Consider the following 21854-nt stretch of genomic DNA (forward strand, 5'->3'; position numbering starts at 1 on the left):
CACAGGCGTTTTTACTTGTCTCTGGTCAACTTCACTTTTTGGTTTCCCTGACACAATACCTTAGCTGAAATCACCACGTGGAGATTTTAAAATCCAAGGGAAACAAGCAAATATAAAACGACTCTCTTTTCACTGAGTTTCTGAATTTTTCATTAAGGCATCTCGGTTGGTTGATAAAAGGCTTTTTAAGAACCTTACTTTGAAAAACAAAACAGTATATATCAAAAAGAAATTGATCCCTTTATATTCTTCTCTGAAGAAAAAGGATATGTTTAAGGAAAAAATCAGCAACTAGACTGGGGAAGCATTCACATCAAGGAGCAATTTTAGTGTATTTTTAGAGGATAACTGATTATCAGTAAAAATCTTAAGTGATTTTGCACATTTAAATGACAATCCTCATTGATACAAAATATCAGTCAAAATTTTAGCAGTTTTCCTAACAGTTAGGAAAATGGTGAGCCTGGAAGTGCTGGAAATACCCCCAGCAAAAGCCCCACGGAATATTTAGCATTTTCCTGCAATTAATAAGTGTGCAAGTTAAAAAAATAAAAATATTGTATGGGGCATTGCATTGCGATGCCTCACAACGATCCCTGCCCCAGGAAGGCGTTCAGAGGCTGGCTCAGCTCCCTTCTGCCGGCAGCAGGGCAGGGCAGGATGAGGGCTGCCCCGGTCTCCCGGCTATCGCTGGTGCCATCTGCCGGGCAGCATCTTCCACAGCAAGCTCGGCTCGCTACCCACAGCACCGGCACGGACAGGCTCCCAGCTGGATTGCTCCATGGGGAGAGGCTCAGTCTTCACATCGTCTTTCCCAAAATGCCCAGAAATGGTCTGGTTAGGGTTGGCAATAGCACATTTACGGGGAGGTGAGCTGAAGCCGATAGCTCGTTGCAGCCGCGTCGCTTCAATTTGAGTTGCTCGCTGAGGAGGTGATGCCACTGAGCACCACAGCAGACAATCCGGGCTCTTTTACTGCTGAATTTGGATGATAATAATGTCGTGGGCACTGAGGCGGTGATCAGGGAAATTGTTTAAGGAAAGTATGGCCTGGTGTACCTTGCTTCTGCCTCCTCCCATCACCAGTCATGGAAGCACAGATTCACTTCTCATTGCTGGGAGCTCTTTCAGGACCTTGTTGAGGAGTTAGACAAAAAGGAATAGGGGAAAAAAAATCAAAACAAACAAACAAACAAAAAACATTTTCCATCTCTAAGTCTGTATGAGTAGCAAGGAAGAGAAGTCTGGAGATGAGCTCTGATGGCTCATGATAAGGACGCGTGTTAGCTGTTAGCATCATACTGGTTAGGTAAGGAAACAACTGTAAATGGTTTCGGTTTGTTTTTAAAGCTTTATAACAGACATTCCAAAATGTTGGACACTTGAGGGGCTTAGCAAAATAGTATTCATTTTACATAGCAAGCGAAATAACAAAAATAAGAAATCCACATGCAACTTTCTTCCTTGTGAGGGAAAAAGAGAAAGCCTTGTGCTTCACACACTCAGTAACCTCTTTAAAAGGGATGGATAAAAATGTGTCTGTATGCGTACACACTGTGCCCTATATTGGAGCAATGCTTCCAAATGTTCTTGGATCAACAGACCAACATAGAATCTTTACCATGGATGATCTTACACCCTAGTTTTGTGCTTAAGGAATTACTTTTTTTTTTTTTTTTCTGTTCAACGCTGTAACCATCAAGGCTGTGATGAGCCGTCCGAGGAACTACCTGGATATGGACCGGATTTTAGCAGCAGTTGCTCTCAAATAAGCTCATCTTGTGTCAGTTTTCACAAGAACTCACACAGCCTTAAGAACATTTAGGAGAGAAAAACAACCAACGTGTCTGAGGGCACTAGGCTGGAGCAGGCCAGTTTGCAGCGCCACTATCAGCAGCCCATGAAACCTGGTGCCATTATCTCTGGCTTCCTTCTTTGCATCCTCTGACACCACCATCTTCCAAGAGGTGCAAGAAGTTTAGAAAAAGTAAGGTATTGGGTTTTTTTTTGTTTTGTTTTGTTTTTCCGATTATGTCTCACACATACTTTATTTTAAAATATATTTTTGAATGTACTCTTTATATGAAATGAACTTAATTTTGCATTTTGGGGTAGGGATGTTCAGTAGTAGTAGTAATAATCATGATATAAAATGGTGTCTTTATGAGTTGACACACAGCTCTCCCTCTAATCCTTCACAGAAAGCTTTCGTACTGAGCTGCAAGACAGACTGTGGCTCTGATCCACTCTGCACTGAGTTCTGTGATGTTTTGTAGAAGCAATACCAACAAAAATTAATTGGAAGGCTTCAAACACCAGGCCAGGAAGCACAACCAGTAGACCTAAAACGTTCTTGCATCATACATGTACTTTGTATAGGACCCTCAATACACAATCCTCTGCTTCCATAGGACATACACTTCCTAAAATTTCAGACATTTTATTTCAGACCTTTTTATACCAATATATATTTTTCATCAGAAAAATTAAAGATCTGTGACAGTGAGATTGATTGGGAAGCAATTGGGAAGAAGGAAGGACGGCGCAAAAAATCATCCTCTTCCCATTCTGCCTTTTCTTTTCCTTTGAGTACTGCTGCTGTTCATAAGTGAAAGTTGAAATCAGAACATTGATGGAGCATAGGAAGAAAATGGACAGTGGGAAGAGGGGAGTTGTCACAACTGTGTAGTTTATTAAATGGAAGAAAGTTGTCCATTCACTCTCACTTTTAGCTCAGGGAAAAAAAGAAAAAAAGAAAAAAAAAAAGGAAGAATAATCCCATTAACTATTTCTCCCAAAGCAGTAAATAACAAATTGGGCAGTGCAGCTGGAGAAGGGAGGTAGAAAAGTTGAAAGGAAAAGCAGAAGAGCCGCTTCCTGCAGCAGTGAGCTATCAGATGGCTCAGTCCTCCCATGGAAACTCACCCTTAGATAAGCCAAAATTGATGGCAAAAACCTGGCCTGTCGAGAGCAATTCATAGCTGTTGTTCCCGGCTCTCATCATCCCCACCACTGCCCTGACTTGATTCAGATCATGCCACCCACAGGAGCAGATTCCTTTGTACCTCTCTGATCTCTGCATTGCTAAGACTGTAATCCTATAATCACTAATACCAGGTAAATTCACACTACAAATCTGATATAAATCGGATTTCCAGCTTCCATCACATTCACTAGAAACCATGCAACACTTTAGGCTGCTGGATGAAAAGTTAGCATAGTAAAAGAGATATCCAGTGTAGAAGAAGGAGGGCTACATTTATTTTTTCTTAATGAAAGTGAGCTTTGTTCCCAGTCTTGTATTGCCTCCTACTGACAATGCTCTCTCTACAGTATGACAGTTAACTGTCCCAGACAGGAAAAAAAAAAAAAAAAAAGAAAAGTGGAATCTTTTAAGTATATTTCAGCTAGACTAGTTTAGACTAGTTTCCCAATCCACTTGACTACACAATGCAGAAAAGAAGGTGTCCCAGAGCAGAAATGAGTGACCAGACAAGCCCATGAACTGCATTACCACCATTCAGGCCCAGTCAGCATGGGTTCATGAAAGGCAAGTCCTGACTGACCAACCTCGTCTCTTTTTATGACCGGGTGACCTGCCCAGTGGATAAGGGAAAGGCTGATGATGTAGTCTACCTAGACTTAAGCAAGGCCTTGACACTGTCTCCCACAGTATTCTCCTGGAGAAGCTGGCAGCCCATGGCTTGGACAGGTACACGCTTTGCTGGGTTAAAGATGGGCTGGACAGCTGGGCCCAGAGGGCCCAGAGGAAAAGGATCTGGGGGTGTTGGTCGATGCTCGCCTGAACATGAGCCAGCAGTGTGCCCAGGTGGCTAAGAAGGCCAACAGCATACTGGCTTGTATCAGGAATAGCGTAGCCAGCAGGGCCAGGGAGGTGATCATCCCCCTGTACTCTGCTCTGGTGAGGCCACACCTCGAGTACTGTGTTCAGTTTTGGGCCCCTCACTGCAAGAAGGGCATCGAGGCCCTGGAGCGTGTCCAGAGAAGGGCTACGAAGCTGGCGAAGGGCCTGGAACACAAGTCCTGTGAGGAGCAGCTGAGGGAACTGGGGGTGTTTAGTCTGGAGAAGGCTCAGGGGAGACCTCATTGCTCTCTACAACTATCCGAAAGGAAGGTGTGAGGAGCTGAGGGTCGGCCTTTTCTCACAGGTAATTAGTGATAGGACTTGAGGGAATGGCCTCAAGTTGCGCCAGGGGAGGTTCAGGTTGGAAATGAGGAGACATTTCTTCTCAGAAAGAGCAGTCAGGCATTGGAACGGGTTGCACAGGGAGGTGGTGGAGTCACTGTCGCTGGGGGTGTTCAAGGCAAGGTTGGACGTGGTGCTTAGGGACACGGCTTAGTGGGTGACATTGGTGGCAGGGGGATGGTTGGACCAGATGAGCTTGGAGGTCTTTTCCGACCCTAATGATTCTATGATTCATCCAGTGTGAGGCATCTGCAACAACTCACTTTAAATCCAAGTCCTGCACACTAAAGTGCAGACCTTGTCAGCTTGTCAGGAAACTGTCTATGTGACATTTAGCAATTTGCTAATGAAGTCTTTATACTGTACAAACACACATTTCATACACAACCATTTCCAAAAAATGTCACAATTTAATTTCTTCAGTTCTGACACTTACACTTGCAGCTCAAAACTCCTATCGTATTTCCCCTGCCTTTCCTAGCTCCACGAAAAAGAGGTTGCATAGGTGGCATAGAAGGTAGGTGGCACAGTTACAGTAGTAGGAAGTAGCAACAAAGCAGTTTCATAATAGTGCAGTTAGACACACACACACACAGAAAAAAAATGTACAGAAAAAACCCCACCACTTCTGCCAATGCCATTTCAGTCAGACTTTTAGACTTGCATCAGTTGAATCAATTGCAACTTTTTCTCCCAGAATCACAAGCTAAAATCTTTTTCAATAAAGATCAATAAATGGTGATGTGATATAATCAGGGTGCTGTTTACAGGCAGACAGCTTACTTAGAAAATCCATATAAGGGCTTTTAAAATATGTATTTCAGCCAAAACCTACCATGTTTAAATTGCAAAGAAACAAGAACTAGGTTTTCATCAACTGATCAAACAGAATGTTTCAGATTCAGCAATGTAAACTGAATACTCAACAATTAAAAAAAACGGCATTCGTGTTCACATATATATATATATATATATACGCACAGCTACTCAGAGATCTAAAGCAAATTTCAAATACAAAACTGCAATAGCAACAAGGAGCATATGCTGAAATGCTAGAAGGTAAAATTTCCGTGCTGCGTTTGTGATGTAACTTGACCTCCGAGGTTACATCCATGCTGCACGCTTAGCCAGAGTACTGCTGTCTGTCCACAAGCGAGCCTTAGGCTGGATTACAGATCCCAGCCAGCCAGGCTCTCCAAACCTGTCTGGCTCACAGAGGTCTGCCTCACCGGAGCTGGCATGTCAGTCTTTGAGTACATGGAAGTACGTCGTACTAGGCCAGGAGCTGCCTTCCAGAAAAGACTGGGGTTTATTCCTTTCTTATCCTCTGCTTCAGTTCAAAAACCAAACAGGATGTCTTAAAATATCTGTAGTTTAAGTGAACCTGTTTGACTTTATCCTCGACACCATGAAGGAAATACCTCACACAGACAGTATTGTTTCAGCTGGTAGGAAGCAACTGCTAAATAAAAGATGACTGCAGGGTCTGCTGTCTTTCATTTGAGACTCAAATCCCTAATCTGGTCACAAAAGTAGTAGACTAATACATTTGTGCAACAAAGCTCAGGGCTAGGTCATAAAAGCAGAAATCTAAAAAGCATTCAGTTGCGCAGATCATTTTCTCTTTCAGAGGAAAGAGCAGGGGCAGAACTGGAACAACTCCAGAGAGGAGAGCATAAGGCAAGTACAGCAGTGGCGGGCTTGATTAAGATGAGAGACAGAGTATGGCTGTGCACCTAGAGAAAGAAAATAAACCAACTCTGAAGTCGTACGTTTAATGGAAGTACTTTGTCAGTTTGATTATCTCCACTCAGGAAAAGCAGTCTGCTTTCCCACCAGCCGCTGCTTGAAAGTAACCCGATTTACAAACAAGCATGTCAGAAATAGCACTGTGCTTACTCTATAGAAAAAAAAATTGTCAGCACTTAAACCTAAAAACCTCCCCTCCACAACTCCCCAAAGTACTGCACACACATTAAGCAGAATAGAGCCAACAGCATTAAAATGGTAAAAAAACACAAAGTGACAGCTCTTTCCATTTTCTAGATAAAAATAATGATGAATCTAATGAACGTTTTGCTCCACATTAATCAAATTTAAAATAGTACTTATGTAAATGCTAGCATATTTGATACTGAAATCTAGACCCAAATATCTAGTAAAAAAAAAAGAACTGAATAAAGAGCAGCATCTACTTTTTTTGCAGAGGTATTATCAACTTCAATGAAATATTTTTAAAATACAAATGTAAGTTGTTAAAGGATCGTAATTTGGTACGCTTTGATCTACGTATCTTACCAAGACTCATTGACTGTCAGTGTATGTGAAAACAGATGATATATTGATATGTCCTCCAACATCTTTGTAGGTCTTTGCTTCACCTGAGCATTAGAAGAGTATTTTCCCTCAACACTTAACAATCATAATAAAAACAATACAACATACAGTTTATTTTTTCCAGAAAAACTAAATTTTCAGGCTGAGTAGTTCTTAAAAGGACTTCAGTACAGAATACTAGTGCAACTACTTTTAAAAGGCTAAATCCTACTTCTTGTGTCCAAGTTATCACACATCACAATTTCTGGGCAATTACAGAACGTGCATCCCACTTTGGGTGAAGTTGTACAAAGGTTATGCTCTGTACCAATGCAGGGTACTTCAACAGGCAATACACAGCAAGACTGGTACAGTAATTACTTCAATCCTTGAAACGAGAGACATTTTAAAAACATGGGCTTTCTGGGCAACTAATTCTTGCATCTGTCATCACATGTTATTGCCAAGTAATATGCAACCAACTGTAGCTAATGACATATAAATGGCATCTGTTACGCAATAGCATGATAGATTACTGCCATTCTAAGAGAAATATAAAGCTACTGAAAATACATGCAGAAAAGTAAATCCTCATTTACTTTAATAAAACTTGGAAAACGTTTTAGAACTTCTTCCTCAGTCTGTGTTTGCATTCACTCAGGTTAACAACAAACGAATCAAACAGTTTTACTTTCAATTACTTAGTTCCTACAGTATTTCAGTTGCATAAAGTAGTGAAAAACTTTGTTTCAATAACTTTCTTTGTGAATTTTTAAAAAAGGTCATGCCAACACTTTGTCTTGAGTTTTACATTAAAAAAAAGAAAATTTCATGAAGCCTTGGTGTTGATTTCAGTGTGTAATCTCTTTTAAGTTACATATTAAGAGGTTGTTTTCATTAATCACCAGACGTTACAAGCAACACAGATCAGCATGACAAAAGTTATTTTACAGAACTTAAGGGATACAGTGAGCTTACAGAATTCTTTGGTAAAATTTACTAATAGAAAAATTACATTGACAAGGACAACAGTTCAAGACCATTTACAGCTTCTTCTTTTTTTGTAGCATCCATAAAATAAAAGATGACCCCCCCCCCCACCCCCCAAGAAAACGTATAACCAAACATTTAGTCTATTCAAAGGCACTTGCTTTTTTGCATTGCTTTCATCACTTGCTGGACTAGCAGTCTCTTCAAAGGTTCACGCAACACAATAAATCATCCTCGGTGGCCAAATACAGAAGCATCGTGTACTTATTTAGGATATTTATTATGGAAAGTAAAATATTCACGATCTTACAAAGTTCTTCAAGTCTACTGGGCTCGGCCTTTGGCCAACTTTGATTTTTTTTTCCCTTTTAATCGCTGTGCCTTAAGCTTCTTTTTCTGCCTGGAATGCATCCATACCGGGTACTGTCCATGCTGGTCTAGGAGAGTTTTTTTGCTTCGTTTATTACCTATGTCCATTTTGCAGTCATCTGGAAAAGAAAGGAATTTATAGTGAGCAAAATACATGAATCAGTATCATAGATGCTATTTTGTTACTAGATTCACCAACATGATAAAAAGATCTCTATGCACAACAGTATTTGTGGACAGAGAGATGAAGGCTTTGTACATTGAAAGCGGTTTCCAAGCCAATACAACAGCAACCCAAGAACTTCAACAGCTGATAGTAAATATGAAGAATTTTCCCTAAAGGCCTATGTCTGGGCAAAGCACCTTATTCTTTAGTCTGCCATCTGTTCCAGCACTGTGTCTAAAAACATTGTGTGTGGTCTCCATCAAAAGCTGCAAGCATATAGGAAGCCATAGGCTTACTGAAACATATGTACAATTAAACACTTTTTATGATGTAATGCTTAAGATGCAAGAAAGTTCTAAAAGTTAAATTGAATGGAAGATGAAGACAGGTAAAGAGAAGAATAAAGAGAAAAATCTCTGAGAAATGCAGTGAAGGTATAAAGTATGAGCCAGCAGTGCTACATTTGCCTCAAAAAGTGAGCATAGGATCAAGTTTAATACAAGTAAGAGACAGAGAGGACTCATCTCTAGGATCAGGAAGACTGCCTGTGACGTGGTCACTCCTAAGAACAGCACTCTCAGCTGGCTAACACCACAAGAACTGGCTATCTTGGGGAGACAACAAGGCTACGGGCTGGGGGGGGGAGCACCTTGTTACGTATAGATTTGAATACTACTATGCTATTAAACTTCAAACTTGTTTCCAACCTTCCATGTGCAACTCTAAAAGCTTTCTGATGGGCTTTCACAGAGAGGAAGAAGACTTTTTTATGTTGTTTGTTTGATGTTGGAAGACAAAGTTCATGAGGAAAAGGCCAACACTGCTTCAACAGTTGAAATGTGCTGACAGTCTACAAAGATCTGCAGCAGTCATGCGTAGGTGCCTTAAGGATGGGATATGAATACACGTAGTCAGCAGAGAATCAACACAGGGGCTTATTGCTGCCTGCAAAGGGTGAGTAAGCCAAGAAGTCCCAGCTCCAGAGATGTCCTGAGACATCAGAGAAACACAAGGCCTGCTGAACACTGCTGTTCTGCAAATGCCACAGAAGAGCTGGCCTGTCCCAGCCCAAAGCTCCAGATGTTGGGAGCAAGAGCTCGAACGTGGAGGGGAGGAAGGTTTTGAAGGATGCAGAACCACAAGAGCTGCTATTAGTTGGCAGTTCAGGTGGCGCTCATATAAACTGCTGCATTAGATGGCGGTTCAGATGTGATGCTACAGCATCAGGTTTTTTCTTCTAGTAATAACATCTAAAGGAAAGCATCCATAGCACCAAGCAGCACAGCACAAGTCACACCTTGCAAAAATGTGTTGAAGAAATAAGCCATCGCTCTTTGATAGGCAAGCTTCCCAAACAGAGCAACAATCACGGCAAAAGAACAACAGCGCGAAGTTACAAACTAGGCTGTGTCCACACTGGTTTGTTTGAAATCACTTTGCTTCCAACCAATTAATTTGTGATTTTACATGTAACTAGGGTACCGTAGGTAGGTTCATGGATTTCTTTTAAAGTTAATCCACCCCTAAACATAGAACAGATACAGAAGAAAGACAAAAACAACACAACTCTGCCCAAGTTTCTTCTCTGGATTCTGTCCTGTCATACTATTAAGGTTAATCTGTGACATGAACAGGCTTGTGACTGCAAAAAGGCACTTCCATAATAAACGTCTGCTGCAACATTAACTAAATGAAGAAATACTCCTGGACAGAGTATCGGTTGTTTACATAACGTGACATTTTCATCACACTTTGCAATCTCAAGGATGCTGTAGGAATCAGTAAGAGGAAGAAACCTACTGAACAGAAGAGCGGTCCAAGGACACAAAGAAAACCTACCAAAGAGATTAAAAAAAAAAGAAAAAGAGAGAAAAGGGCAAAAAAAGCTATAAAAGTAGTTAATTGCAGCAGACTCAATGGGTATGATTATGTTGAAAAATCTGTGCGTGCCCATAAAGTTTTAAGAACATCTACAAAACTGTTTTTGACTGAAGGCTAGCCAGACCTTCCATTATTTTTTCCTAACAAAAAAAATGTGTGAAAAAAAATCTTTTGTAGTATGTTGTGAGAAATACCTTAAGGTAACACAGGAAAATATCCCTAATACAACCACATACTTTCTAAGGCTGGAAAATTATTCACCTGTTGGTTATTTATGGGAAGTTTAAATTCTAGATTAAACCTTCTGCCTACACTTCAGTCCTTCATAACATTTTGCAAAAATATGAATTTCTTAGTGTCCACAAACAGTTCATGCTGAAGAGTCCTCTCAACGATAGCATTATTTTCACAAAACTTACAACTAAGTATTTCCAAGGCTGCTATCTCTCTGTAGATGCTGAGTGAAACTTGCCACTGCATACAAAAGTTGCCAGCAGATTCGAAAGGGTGTGCAGGAATGACATAACCAGGCACTTGATTCAGAAACTCGGTTTAAGACAGCAATGTTTCCTGCATCTTCAGCATCAGCGAGCTGATGATGTTCCAAATCATTTTGAAAATTCAATCCTAACCATCTTGTAAGGAACAACTTTGACAGCTGGTTTACAGGACCAATAAGAACCACAGAAAAAAAATACAATTCATACTCGAATCTACTCTTAACCAGGTAATTATTTTTTATATAGCCTCTATTTCCATTTTCAACATAGTTTATAGGCTCTGCTGTTCAAATTCATAATCCTTCTCTGTCTTTCCTAATTCCTGAATCACTGACAAAACTGCCTGCATGACTGACAGTCATAACCAGTATTATTTCAAATCCCTACTGTGCTGTCTCAAGAGATTTCTGCATCCCACATAAAAAGCTTACATTGGCAACTTCGTAACAGCCTAGACGGCATACACTGGAAAAGAAAAAGGGGCTATGATTTAGTTTGGAGTGCAGTTTTGGAAAGAGGTGGTGCGTTTCTGACTCCTGTCCAGTACACAGCTACTTAAAACCTTTGCTCCCAGTTCCAGAATTAATTAAAAGTTACATTCTTTTCAAGGAATGGACAGGAAGGTGGCATTACCTGTAGAGGGCTAATGCCATGCACTCCTGCACCATGTGCAATGTATTACTAGCATTAAAAAAACAGGGTCCTTGTTACCCATACCAGGGCACAATATATTTAAAAACAATAAATCACTATCTACAACAAGATATCTACAAAACTATTTTAGGTTTAGCTCCAGCTTTATATATTTCGTATCATCCTTAAACTGGAAAGGATGTTATGTCCCATCTCGAACTTAACAGCAAAGATAATGTTGTGATTGGAACAAACTGCCAAGGAACCCTTGCTCGCTTGATGCTTTTGCAGAGGTCTCTCCAAAAAAACTTTAAATGAAGTGCTATTAAGCCAGCTCCACAAGCGATTAGATGCACTGAAGCCAACGTTGCCAATGAGCAGATTCAATGACTTAATAGCCACTTAAGGCTTTGGCGGAGAGAGATTTGGCTTTCCAGGTCGAGAACACTGAGCAGAACTGATGACGGCGGTGGAAAGCAGAGGAGGAGTCACAGAAGTCTGCCGGGGCGTTGGGCTGGTCGCAAGGTAACACGCGGTGGGAGGAAGGGGGGGGGGGGGGGGGGTCAGTTGGGGAAGCAGGGCCGTGCCCGGGCCGCGTGTCCCGGGTCCCCATCTCACCCTGCTGCTGGCGGAGCTGGGCGGGGGGCAGCACGGCCGCCACCTCCTTCACCTCCTCCATCACGGCGTCGGCGTCGGCCCGCAGGAGGCTCTTGAGCCTCTCCAGCTCCTTGGGCGCGTTCTTCTTCCTCTTCTCCGCCCGCATCTTCCTCTTCCACTTGCTCCGCAGGCTCTTCGCCATGGCTGAGGGGAGGGAAGAGGGCGCCGTTAGGCCTCTGCTGCCGCCCCCAGCCCCCCGCCCCTCCAGCGGGCCGTAACGGTCCCAACGGCCGCGCCCCCCCGCTCACCTCAGCCGCGCACGAGGCCGGTGCCCACCCTCGCGCTAGGCCGCTCCCGCCGAGTGCGCAGGCGCGGGGCGGAGCGGGGCGACGCGCCCCGGAGGGAGGTCACGTGACGCCCCCCCCCCCCCCCCCCGGGTGCTCCCGTAAGTCTCCGAGCGCGGGGGCAGTTACAACAACAGGCTGAGGGCTTCCGAGTTTATTGACAGTTAACGCACACAAAACGCCGGGATCTACCTTCAAATATTTCCAAACACGGAAAGACAGGCAATAAATAATCCTTAACACATGAAGAACCCTTTCGTCTTCATTCTCCGCCAGCTCGCGTAACAACCCGACAGCTCGTGACAGAACATTCCCCTCACGGACAGCATTCCCCTTCACCGCACAAAAACTACACATTTTAACTTAATAAAACATTGCACAACGATAAACTGGGACTGCCTGTACGCTTTCCACTTGTAATCCCAAAAGGAAACATTCCCAGCAGCTACAGAACAGCAGACAGAGACTTTCTAATAGCCTACCCTGGATCAGAAATTGGCAAACAATTTAATAACGAATTATGTTGAGTGCAAATTAAGTAATTTAAAAAGTGATTGAAACAGCTACACCACGTTAACTAAATAAAATACATGTTCTAGAGAAGAACTTCAGCGACATGAAAAGCCCTGCCGCCCGAAAAAAAGGGATCAATACTCATGGAATGACAGAGCAACAGAGATTCAGTCTCTTTGTAGATCATCCAAGCCAACACTATTCAGGTACTGAACTTCATACATGTGATAACCAACCTCCCTCCTTCTGATTATTTTTTATTAAATGCCTCCAGTAAACGCAGCAGGTGTAGGAACAGATTGATGATGTCCAAGTAGAGATTGATCGCAGCCAATATGTACTCTTCGGGGGATAATTTGTGCATCAGCAAATGAGTGTCATAAATTATAAATCCACAGAAGAGAAGTGCTCCGGCAGCAGCAAACACCAGCTCTATTGTCTCACTGTAGAAAAACAGCTGGAGGCAAATGAAAGAGAAAAAAAATGTAAATTTCATTTTCTTTTTAATATTAAAATCTCTGTATAAAGATATGCTGCACATAAAACATGGATACCTACTGCCTTTTTACTGTTTTATGCATACAAATACGATACTACTATGACTCTTCAACATTCTTATTCCATGTAGATCCCAGCCGTACAACCTCTTAACTAAGTAAAGTGTCTTAAGAAAAAGCAAGCTCTGGTTTCCAAAACAGTAACACCAGAAGACAAACTAAACAAAGAAAATATCCAATTAAAACAACTCTCCTTCCCATTCTCTCAGACAAGTAGTGCACCTCAGCTGAGAGCACTCAGTTCAAACACCACTTTCACATTAGCAAGAACAGCATCCAACAAAAATCTGAACTGGAAATGAACGGTTAAAAGATCACCAGCATAATCTACAACAGTAATGGATCCAGCTAGGACATTTTTTATTAGTATCTTTTGGAGCCTTCAAAAAGTTTTAGTTATACTAGAAGTTAGTACAGGATTTACACGAAAGAATATTTTTTGACCGTGAACATGAGGTATCTTACCCTCAAGAAACCCGAGACGATTAAAATCCACAAGCAAGCAAAGAGCCTGAAAAAAAAATAATAAAAAATTAAACTGTGAGCACTAACAGTATTTTTTCTTTTTAAATCTTACTTAACGTCTCTAAATCTCTCTTTGTATAAAACCTCCTCACAATATATTCAGTAAATAAACATCAGTTCTTAGATACCAACAGTTCACTGGCAGCAGAAGTACAATTTGGTTCTACAGAGCTGTCAAAAGTTATGTCCTAAATTTACTGGTATATTTGAAACAGCTCAGTCACAGTGAAAAATCCACATAAACTAGTTTCCTAGTGTAATACGGTTATAAGAATCATTACTGCAATAAGGAGTGCTACGCTGAAAAGAATTTCTTACCAAGACAGCAGAACTGCATAAAATCAGTAACTTAAGAGAAACAACACCCTCACCATTCACTTGCAGCACATTAGCTTCTACTGACCTGTATTCATCATTACATCTGCGAAGCTTGCTTTAAAAAAGAAAAAACTAGCTTAACAAAACAAACAAAAAAGAAGTCATTGATACGACAACATACCCTGCTCCGAATTTGCTGAAGTCTCTCTTCGACTGCAAGGTATATGCAGTCAGTCCAAGAAATACAGCAGCAGTGAGAATAAAGGCTTGCAAGACGATGGACACATCATAGAAACTCACTACAAACCGAAAAAGCAAACTGTCACTTAGTGAACACTATCCCATGTATTTGCTAAGTTATCTGTTGCAGAAACATAAATTTAAACTTTCACAGACAAGAAAAAAATCTGAACTGTTAGCAAAAGGGATAAATTATGCCTAAACTTGTCTTTGCACTTCAAGATCATGATCATATGATACACAGACCTTTGCACTAGCAAAGTTCAACATTCATGGAATATCTGCAGCTTCTTAAATAGAGATAAGAACAGATCTTCTGTACTCACAGAAAAAAAAAGGAAAAAAAACGTATTTTATACCTTGATGTGTCAGAACTTTTTGATTAGGTTGCAGGAAGGAAAAGATAAGTGGGTGGAGCCTTTTTTCTGCCTGACTTTGTCCGTATTCTCATTTTCACAAGTGATTTTTTTTGACTTTTTGTCTACGGGAGACCAGAAACCACACCGAAGAGGTTTCAGCTTACGATGGAAGCTATAGTGCAAGGTGATACCACAACTTCTCTGCATACCGCCCCATCTCTACCCTGAGAGCCAAGCACAAAACTCTCCAAACCCAAAGCAGTTCCCTCAGAAGATGAAGAAGGGGGAGATGAGGACATTTTCCTTGCAGATCAGCCCTGCTGAGAGGTGCCTTCCAGAAAAGAGCACTGCTAGCTGTTCCAAAAGAACGGATGGCACAGCTCAATTCAGGTTTATACAGTTTCAGCCCTGGACCAGAATCCAGCTTCCTCCCTTGATACCCCAGGTTTTTACTAAACTCACAACATTATCATTTGAAATTGGTAATCATCTTAATATCTCATTTAGGAATCTCAGATGGCAATTAGTAAAACATACTGGATTCATTATTCAATTCATTTAAGGAACCAGAAAATAGGATGGCTATCATTTACCTGTAATAGCAACTGTCAGTGCTTCCAGCAGGGTCTACAAAAAAGTAAAAACAAAAAATTACAATGATAAAAAAACCAAAACACTTGGAGACTTGACATGTAATAAGATCCATTACGTAACATAACCCCCATATGTATTACATTAGCTCTCCAGTTAAGTTTTTATACATTATAACATGCTTAATTTCCAAAAAGAAAACGGCAATTGTTCAGTTGTACTGTGCTGAACGTTGCTGTGATACATAAAAATAACGCAATATAAAGTGAAAATGAATGACAGACAGCCACTACAGAAAACTGCTATTTAGGTCTTCTACTCAGAGCACACAGTGATCTTATCACAGTTCTTACAAACAGTTCAAGGGGGCTGTAACATTTCTCAGACCTGCTATTAGAAATGATCTGTTTCCAGCTTTCTGTACACTGTTCGATATTTGAAATACTTTCATTGAACACTCTTAATATCTTATTAGACAGCTAAGTGTCTGTGTCAACTTACTCCTCTCCCCAGTCTGCCACTAAAGCTAAGTTAAAATCAAATGTACTATTGATGTCTGGGTCAAAAAAAAAGGTAATTTGAATTTAAGTTTCATTACAAGAAAATAAGAGAACATCCATGGCATGAACCAAGAGATCATATCGAAATAACAGCGTGTTTAACCCATATTTTGTTTAAGCCAATTTATCGCATGCAGTTTTTAATCCTTCTATTCCTACACAATGTAATACTTAAAACTGTCATGCCATAAACTGCCACGCCACATTTGGTGAAACTGTTACTTCACTCCCCGTTAACAGCATTTACTGTCCTGAAAGACAGGAGTGAGTCAGAATACAACCCTGTAACAATTAAAAACACCCACCCTTACTTACACAGCAAACCTATCTTCCCATTTTATGACAAAAACAACTTAGGCAGCTTCTAAAGCATCAAATTCTGATGGTGCTGATGTGACTTCCTTTCATCAGACTGATTTGCTACATGGTCCAAAATATCCAGGAGCAAGTTAGCCCACATCTACAGATTTGCAACAGCAAGCAGGAGACTGAAATTTGAGGGTAGTGTTGTTTGACTTGCCTGTGCTGGAAACATTTTAAGAGTTTAGCATCAAACAGAAAACACTTAATGAAATAAACACGTATGGTGGGTTATATTTGGGCCTCTCCTGGAGGTTGTCCATTAAACAAATATGGCAACAGGAATGCTCCCCTTCTTTCCTACTGAGCAGTTGCATAGAAACTAACAACAGAACAATAAGAGCAGTGATATATATATATATATATATATATACACACACACACACACACACATACATATATAGATGTTAAAAAAAAAGAAGGGGGGGTAGGAAAAGAAAAAGGTTTGCTCAATCTGATTTCAAGCTCTAACGCTCTTCCTGAAAAGATGGTAGAAGAACTCTGAACTGGAGGCTATCTAGAAACAACCTGTGAATAGAACCTCCAAAAATACCCTATACACTTTTAACTCATAAAGGTCTGAGTTATCTTCCAAGGAATACAAGAAAAATTAGCTACTACTAGCTTGATTTAAGGAGTTCATCAAAATGGAAGATACTCTAAGGACTATTAAAATTAAATTTATATAAATACTTACAAATCCAAAAAGTAGGTATAAATTAACAGGATGCTGGTGTCTGTAGAGGGTCAGTGCTAAGATTATAGCCAAAGATCCAAATACAGATATCAAAAGCAAGGCAGGCCTGTAAAGTTTCATAAAAGAAAAGGTCATCAAAATTAAGATAAAATACTTGGTAGACGTTAAAAACAGTTTATATAAAACAAACTTTTAAAGTGATCACCTACACAAAGATGCTGCTCCATAAATCCAAAGTAAATGTAAAGCAAGTTTTACAATAAAACTGTTCTAAAACATATCACCATAGATTATCAGTTAAAAATAATACAGCTACAAGTAACGATAATTTTTTCATGCTGAAGCTAGAGATTGCCCAGGAATTCATCAAGTGTGTGAAGAGGAAAATCTGAACTCAACTAACAGTTTTAAAGTATATGTAATATTTTGCCTATTAAGAACTTCACATCCAAGGAATTGTGTTGCCTTTTTTTTTTTTTTTTTAAACAAGCACCTGAATCCAACAAACGTGAGCATTAACTGTGCCAAAGAAAACCAGGTCTGACTGGCAAATAGAGCTATAATTAAATCATTCAAGAAGCACTCCTAGCAAAAACTAGACTAAAATCAAACACAAAAGAACAGGTCTAAATAAGCAGGACGATTTTAAAATAACACATTTAATTATAAAACTGTAGTCTTACAAGCTCTGCTGCATATAATACAGCTTATACAGGAACTCATATAGTGCTAGATCCTCCTTCTTTATTAGGGCTATAAAGTGAAAGTAAAAGCAAAGATTGCAAGTGTACTTGGAAGAAAACAGAAACTGGACTCAGTGCTCTCTTCCTTTCCCCAGTTGTTCTTTTTTCCTGTTTTCACCACAGTTTGATTTTGAGACTTGTTTTTTTCTCATGAAAATTATGAGGCAAAAAACAAAACCCACGGGAATTTTAGAAGACTAATTTACAGGAGACAAACAAAGAAACAAACAAACAAACAAAAAAGCAAAGAGTGGGGGAGGAGTGAGAGGATTAAGAAATGATTCAGCTTTTTGGAACTGATACATATAAACAACAACATTCCAAATAGATTCTAAGAGCAGATATTTAGACCATAAAACAAGAAATGTCAATAATTCAGATGTTCTACACTAATACATAGGTTTTCATACTGCAAATAAGCACTATTACTAAAGTACTGATTAAAATAAATTTTAATAACAGCAATTGAAATAAATTTTAATAATAAACTACAGAGAAAAATGTCAGAAGAAAAGTTACCCCGTAATCAGGTTACAAAATTTCTATTACAGAATTACAACGCTGTGTGAGGAGGCATACAGGGGTGCTCCAGAGCAACTACATAAACTATACTTAACACACTGATACACACTGCCATTTCATTTTAGTATTTACCTTTCATGAACAAATGCCTGTACTCCAGTAGAGTACAGAAAAATTGCAGATGTGACTGTGGTCAAAAGAACTTGAATGGAAAGAATGCTGTAGACTTTCCGCAGAAAAGCTAGAAGAAAGAAAATAAAATCGTAATCAACCTTCACTTACACTTAAAAAGTTCAACAGTAAATCGGATACAAATTTTCTGTTTGATAAGGAACCATTAGAAATTCTTTATTCAGCGAAAAAACACAGAAGAAAATAGTAACAAGCTGTTTTCCCTTAAAACACCGATACAGTATTACAGCAAGATTATGCTTTTTCTTGCACATAGTTATATAAACAGCAACAATGATGACAAGAAGAAATAATAATAAAAAAAAACATTTAGGAAGAATTTATTTCAGACTTTTTTTTATAACTACATCTAATCTCACTATGAAAATACTAAAAGTATGCATTCTTCATCGTGTTCCCAGTATCTAATGGATGTAAATGAAGAAAAATTAGCTTGGAGGTTGTGTGGAGACAGAAAGAGCTGTAAGTATTTTAAAAGGCGAAACCTTTACAGTAATATCTATTTAATTGACCTTTTGTCATATTAGACATAATTTATCATCATTTGTGACTGGCATTGTACTGGATGGATACCTACAGATATAAGCTGCTAAAAGAAATTTCTCAATTAAGCTAACAACCTTTATAATTCTTGAATAAGAGAGTGGTTTAGGACACTATGATATGGGATGTCAAACATATTTCCCACTCTAAATGGAAGGAGACCAAGTCTATTAGGTAAAATGCTCTGCAAGGAAGAATAGGCTTGCAGCGAGAATCAGTCAATCCTTAATAATACAGATTAAACAAATTTAAGAACACATGCTAAGAGACACTAAATTAAGTTCAGCACTGCTGCTGCAGCAGGCAAAATTAAATATATTTGTAAGCTATGAGGGACCAGACCCTACTTTGCTGCAGCACATTGAACAAACACAGGTAGCCTGTTAGCTAGCCTGCCAGCTAGCCTGCCCTTCTCCCCATATTACTAAACGCATCAGTAGTTTTGCTAAGGTCAATACCGATTTCATATTTGCTACGGCATCTTTTAATTTCCAAACAAGATAAAACTGTATTTTAATAGAAAGAGATCTCCTGTTTCTCAGAAACATCTACTAAAAAATTCACTGCATGCACTGTTTTTATTCTAAGGTGTATACAATAACGCTCTACCTATTTCAGCAAGTAGTGGCGATGAAGACACTTAATATAGTAATATTCGATGTATTTAAGACCTGAATGCGAACAGCAAAGCAGCATTTCACGGCCACTGCTATGGCCTGACAGCACCCAGACGCGGAAGCTGAGGAGACAACACCTGAACACCCCTCACAAGAAATTAACCCCCCTCAATTTCCGGGTTAAACTACTATAATTAATTACAGGCTCCAGTTTTAACACGCATACTTTTTACCAATCTGATTTGAGCTTTAAAATGCATCGCTGTATGGGGTTTAACCCCCCCTGGTAAGAAGAGCTACACACACCCCCACCCCACCTAAACGCCAAAACTCGTCCCCGGGGAACCAGGGGCCGGGCCGGGCCGGGCCGGGCAGGGGGGGCCCTTCCTCGCCCCCAGCCCCTACCCATGCGGATGTGGACGCTGGCCGAGGCCACGTTGCTGCCGTAGTTGAAGTCATCCTCGATGGAGCTCCGCGGGTAGCGCTGCTCCGCCGCCGCCATTGCCGCCGCCGCCGCCACCCTCCTCCCCTCACGCAGCAACGGCCGCAACCGCCCCGCTGCCGAGCGCCGAGCGCCTCGATGGCACCGAGCGCCGAGCGCCTCGATGGCGGCGCCCGGCCCTTCCCGCCCGCTGCCCCTAAATGGCGGCCCCGGGCGAGGGTGAATGCGGGGTTGTGGCTAGGCAGGGAGCCCCCCCGGGACGAAGTAGGGAGCCCCCGAGTTTGGTTTCTACGCGGGGGGTCTGCGGGATCACAAAAGGGTTGGGTTTTCTGTGAAAAGCCCTTCGTTGTGCCGTCGTTTTGCCCGCCCAGGTCTGCCCTGCTGGAGATTTACGATGGCTCGAGGAAATACTGTGTTTGTGTCTGTGTGAAACTCAATTTCCTGTTGCTATTTTTAAGTCTGACAGGTCGTAATGGGAAGCTCCAGAGACTGAAAAAATCATCCCTTTTACTGATCTTCACCTCTGATTCATCTCCATCTGCTACGTGGAAATTGTTCTCCAGCAAATCCATGGCTACAAATATGTAGCTGTGTTCAGCAATAAATGATAAAAAAGGCTTTGGGAGTGTATGTTCACTATCACTGTACACCCCCCCTAAAGCCATGTTTAACTTAGAGTCATATCGTAGAATCATTAGGGTTGGAAAAGACCTTCAAGATCATCTGGTCCAACCATCACCATACAACCAACATCACCCACTAAACCATGTCCCTAAGCACCGCATCCAACCTTTCCATGAATAAATGTTTCATGCAAAGTAGAATCTGGTTCAGGCTTTCTCCTAATTATATGTCTTATCCTTCAAAGTGAGTTCAGATCAATTAAACGGAGCTCAGAGATGCTCAACGTTTCTCAGATATGTTTTGTACCATTAGCCTTTGTACGTGTGGAATTGCCCCCAACAAAGTTCCCCAAGATGGTAATCCCCATTTAGGGATCCACAAAAAATAAGGGGATGTGGGATGGGGAATGCAAAATGTAATTTTTTGACTTGTGAATATTATCAAAAGCCTTCCAGGGAACTGAAGTGATAGACATTTTAGAAATGTATGTAAAAGGTTCAACTCAAAGTACTTTTAAAAATTGGAAAATAGTGGCCTCTACTGTACTCAGATTCTCAAGGGACAAGTAAATAAATTATGTGAGTCTGTGATGAAATAATCTTGAACAAAGTTCTCCTACTGAGCTGACCTAAGATATTACATTTCAATTACAGATACAAAAATTATGAACATTACTTTATATTCTGTGAAGTATTTATGGTTCTTAAAATTTAATTTTGCATTTTTAGTTGCTGTAGAGTAGGATCTGTCAGCTTTAATCCTGAATTTGGAGATTTATGCGTTGCTTGCATTGCTGAATAGTAACTGTTTTGAAATAATTATGCTGCCTGCTTTCTTGTGAAATCCTTTGGTCTTCCAGTGCTAGACATTATTGGCCAGCGTGACCAGTGCTCCCTGGTGCAAGTCCACATAGAAGCCATCACCAATTAGAGCCCTGCAATCCCAGGTACTGTCCATCACCAGCAGCTGCCTGCTCAATTCGTGAGTCAGCTGCGGGAAACATCGCTTTGGATGCATGCAGCTAGATGTTTATATGCTGCAGGCCAGAACACTTTGTAGAACAGAAGACGTTATTAATGGATTTATACAGTAGGGGCTTATTTGTGGCCTCAGGCATTTGAGTTGGTACGAAAAACAGGATCATTATCAGTATTGCTTCCAAGCCTAATTAAGCAGTTGTAACCTAAAGTGAGCTGAGAATCACCAAGGTGCTGAGATATGGTGAAACTCTTTTATTTTTCTTCAGTAAAAAAAATGAACTTTTGCTATCAAGACTATGATGGACTTCATTGGAACCTCAATACCCCCTTTTAAATCAGAGAGGCTCTATATTCTCTGCTTCTGTGAATTTAAAGGGCTTTTCCATGTGTATTTGGATAGCAAAGAACGCTTGCTCAGCAATATCTTGAGTAAGTACTATGGGTAGCATGCTTCTGTGAGGCTGGAAA

The 21854-nt window shown here is 40.5% G+C and overlaps 2 protein-coding genes and 1 long non-coding RNA gene across 3 annotated transcripts; 1 reads left to right on the forward strand and 2 right to left on the reverse strand.

Annotated features, from left to right (window-relative positions):
• Window positions 1–7368: 7368 nt before the first annotated feature.
• On the reverse strand, window positions 7369–12086 carry LLPH (LLP homolog, long-term synaptic facilitation factor). The gene is made up of 3 exons (XM_040552707.1): window positions 11968–12086; window positions 11681–11863; window positions 7369–8001 (listed from the first exon to the last, which is right to left on the reverse strand). The coding sequence occupies exons 2-3, from the start codon at window positions 11859–11861 to the stop codon at window positions 7838–7840; spliced, it is 345 nt and encodes a 114-aa protein (XP_040408641.1). The 5' UTR covers window positions 11862–11863; window positions 11968–12086; the 3' UTR covers window positions 7369–7837.
• Window positions 12087–12142: 56 nt separating this feature from the next.
• TMBIM4 (transmembrane BAX inhibitor motif containing 4) lies at window positions 12143–20090 on the reverse strand. Its single transcript, XM_040552701.1, has 7 exons — window positions 19746–20090; window positions 18121–18229; window positions 16724–16829; window positions 15109–15142; window positions 14098–14215; window positions 13539–13584; window positions 12143–12973 (listed from the first exon to the last, which is right to left on the reverse strand). The coding sequence occupies exons 1-7, from the start codon at window positions 19840–19842 to the stop codon at window positions 12767–12769; spliced, it is 717 nt and encodes a 238-aa protein (XP_040408635.1). The 5' UTR covers window positions 19843–20090; the 3' UTR covers window positions 12143–12766.
• On the forward strand, window positions 20081–20919 carry LOC121067851. The gene is made up of 2 exons (XR_005818486.1): window positions 20081–20153; window positions 20241–20919. It is a non-coding gene; the product is annotated as an uncharacterized LOC121067851 (long non-coding RNA).
• Window positions 20920–21854: the final 935 nt, after the last annotated feature.

This window comes from Cygnus olor, chromosome 1 (assembly GCF_009769625.2).
Source record: "Cygnus olor isolate bCygOlo1 chromosome 1, bCygOlo1.pri.v2, whole genome shotgun sequence".
Taxonomy (NCBI): Eukaryota; Metazoa; Chordata; class Aves; order Anseriformes; family Anatidae; genus Cygnus; species Cygnus olor.

Bases quoted from the DNA above. Each gene is read 5' to 3' on its own strand.
- LLPH (XM_040552707.1), bottom strand. From the start codon at position 11,861: ATGGCGAAGAGCCTGCGGAGCAAGTGGAAGAGGAAGATGCGGGCGGAG. The intron at 8,002-11,680 runs GTGAGATGGGGA...TTTCTTTTCCAG, and splicing joins CCAGCTCCGCCAGCAGCAGG to ATGACTGCAAAATGGACATA.
- TMBIM4 (XM_040552701.1), bottom strand. From the start codon at position 19,842: ATGGCGGCGGCGGAGCAGCGCTACCCGCGGAGCTCCATCGAGGATGAC. The intron at 18,230-19,745 runs GTAGGGGCTGGG...TCTTTCTTCTAG, and splicing joins CAGCGTCCACATCCGCATGG to CTTTTCTGCGGAAAGTCTAC. The intron at 14,216-15,108 runs GTAAATGATAGC...TTCGGTTTGTAG, and splicing joins ACTGACAGTTGCTATTACAG to TGAGTTTCTATGATGTGTCC.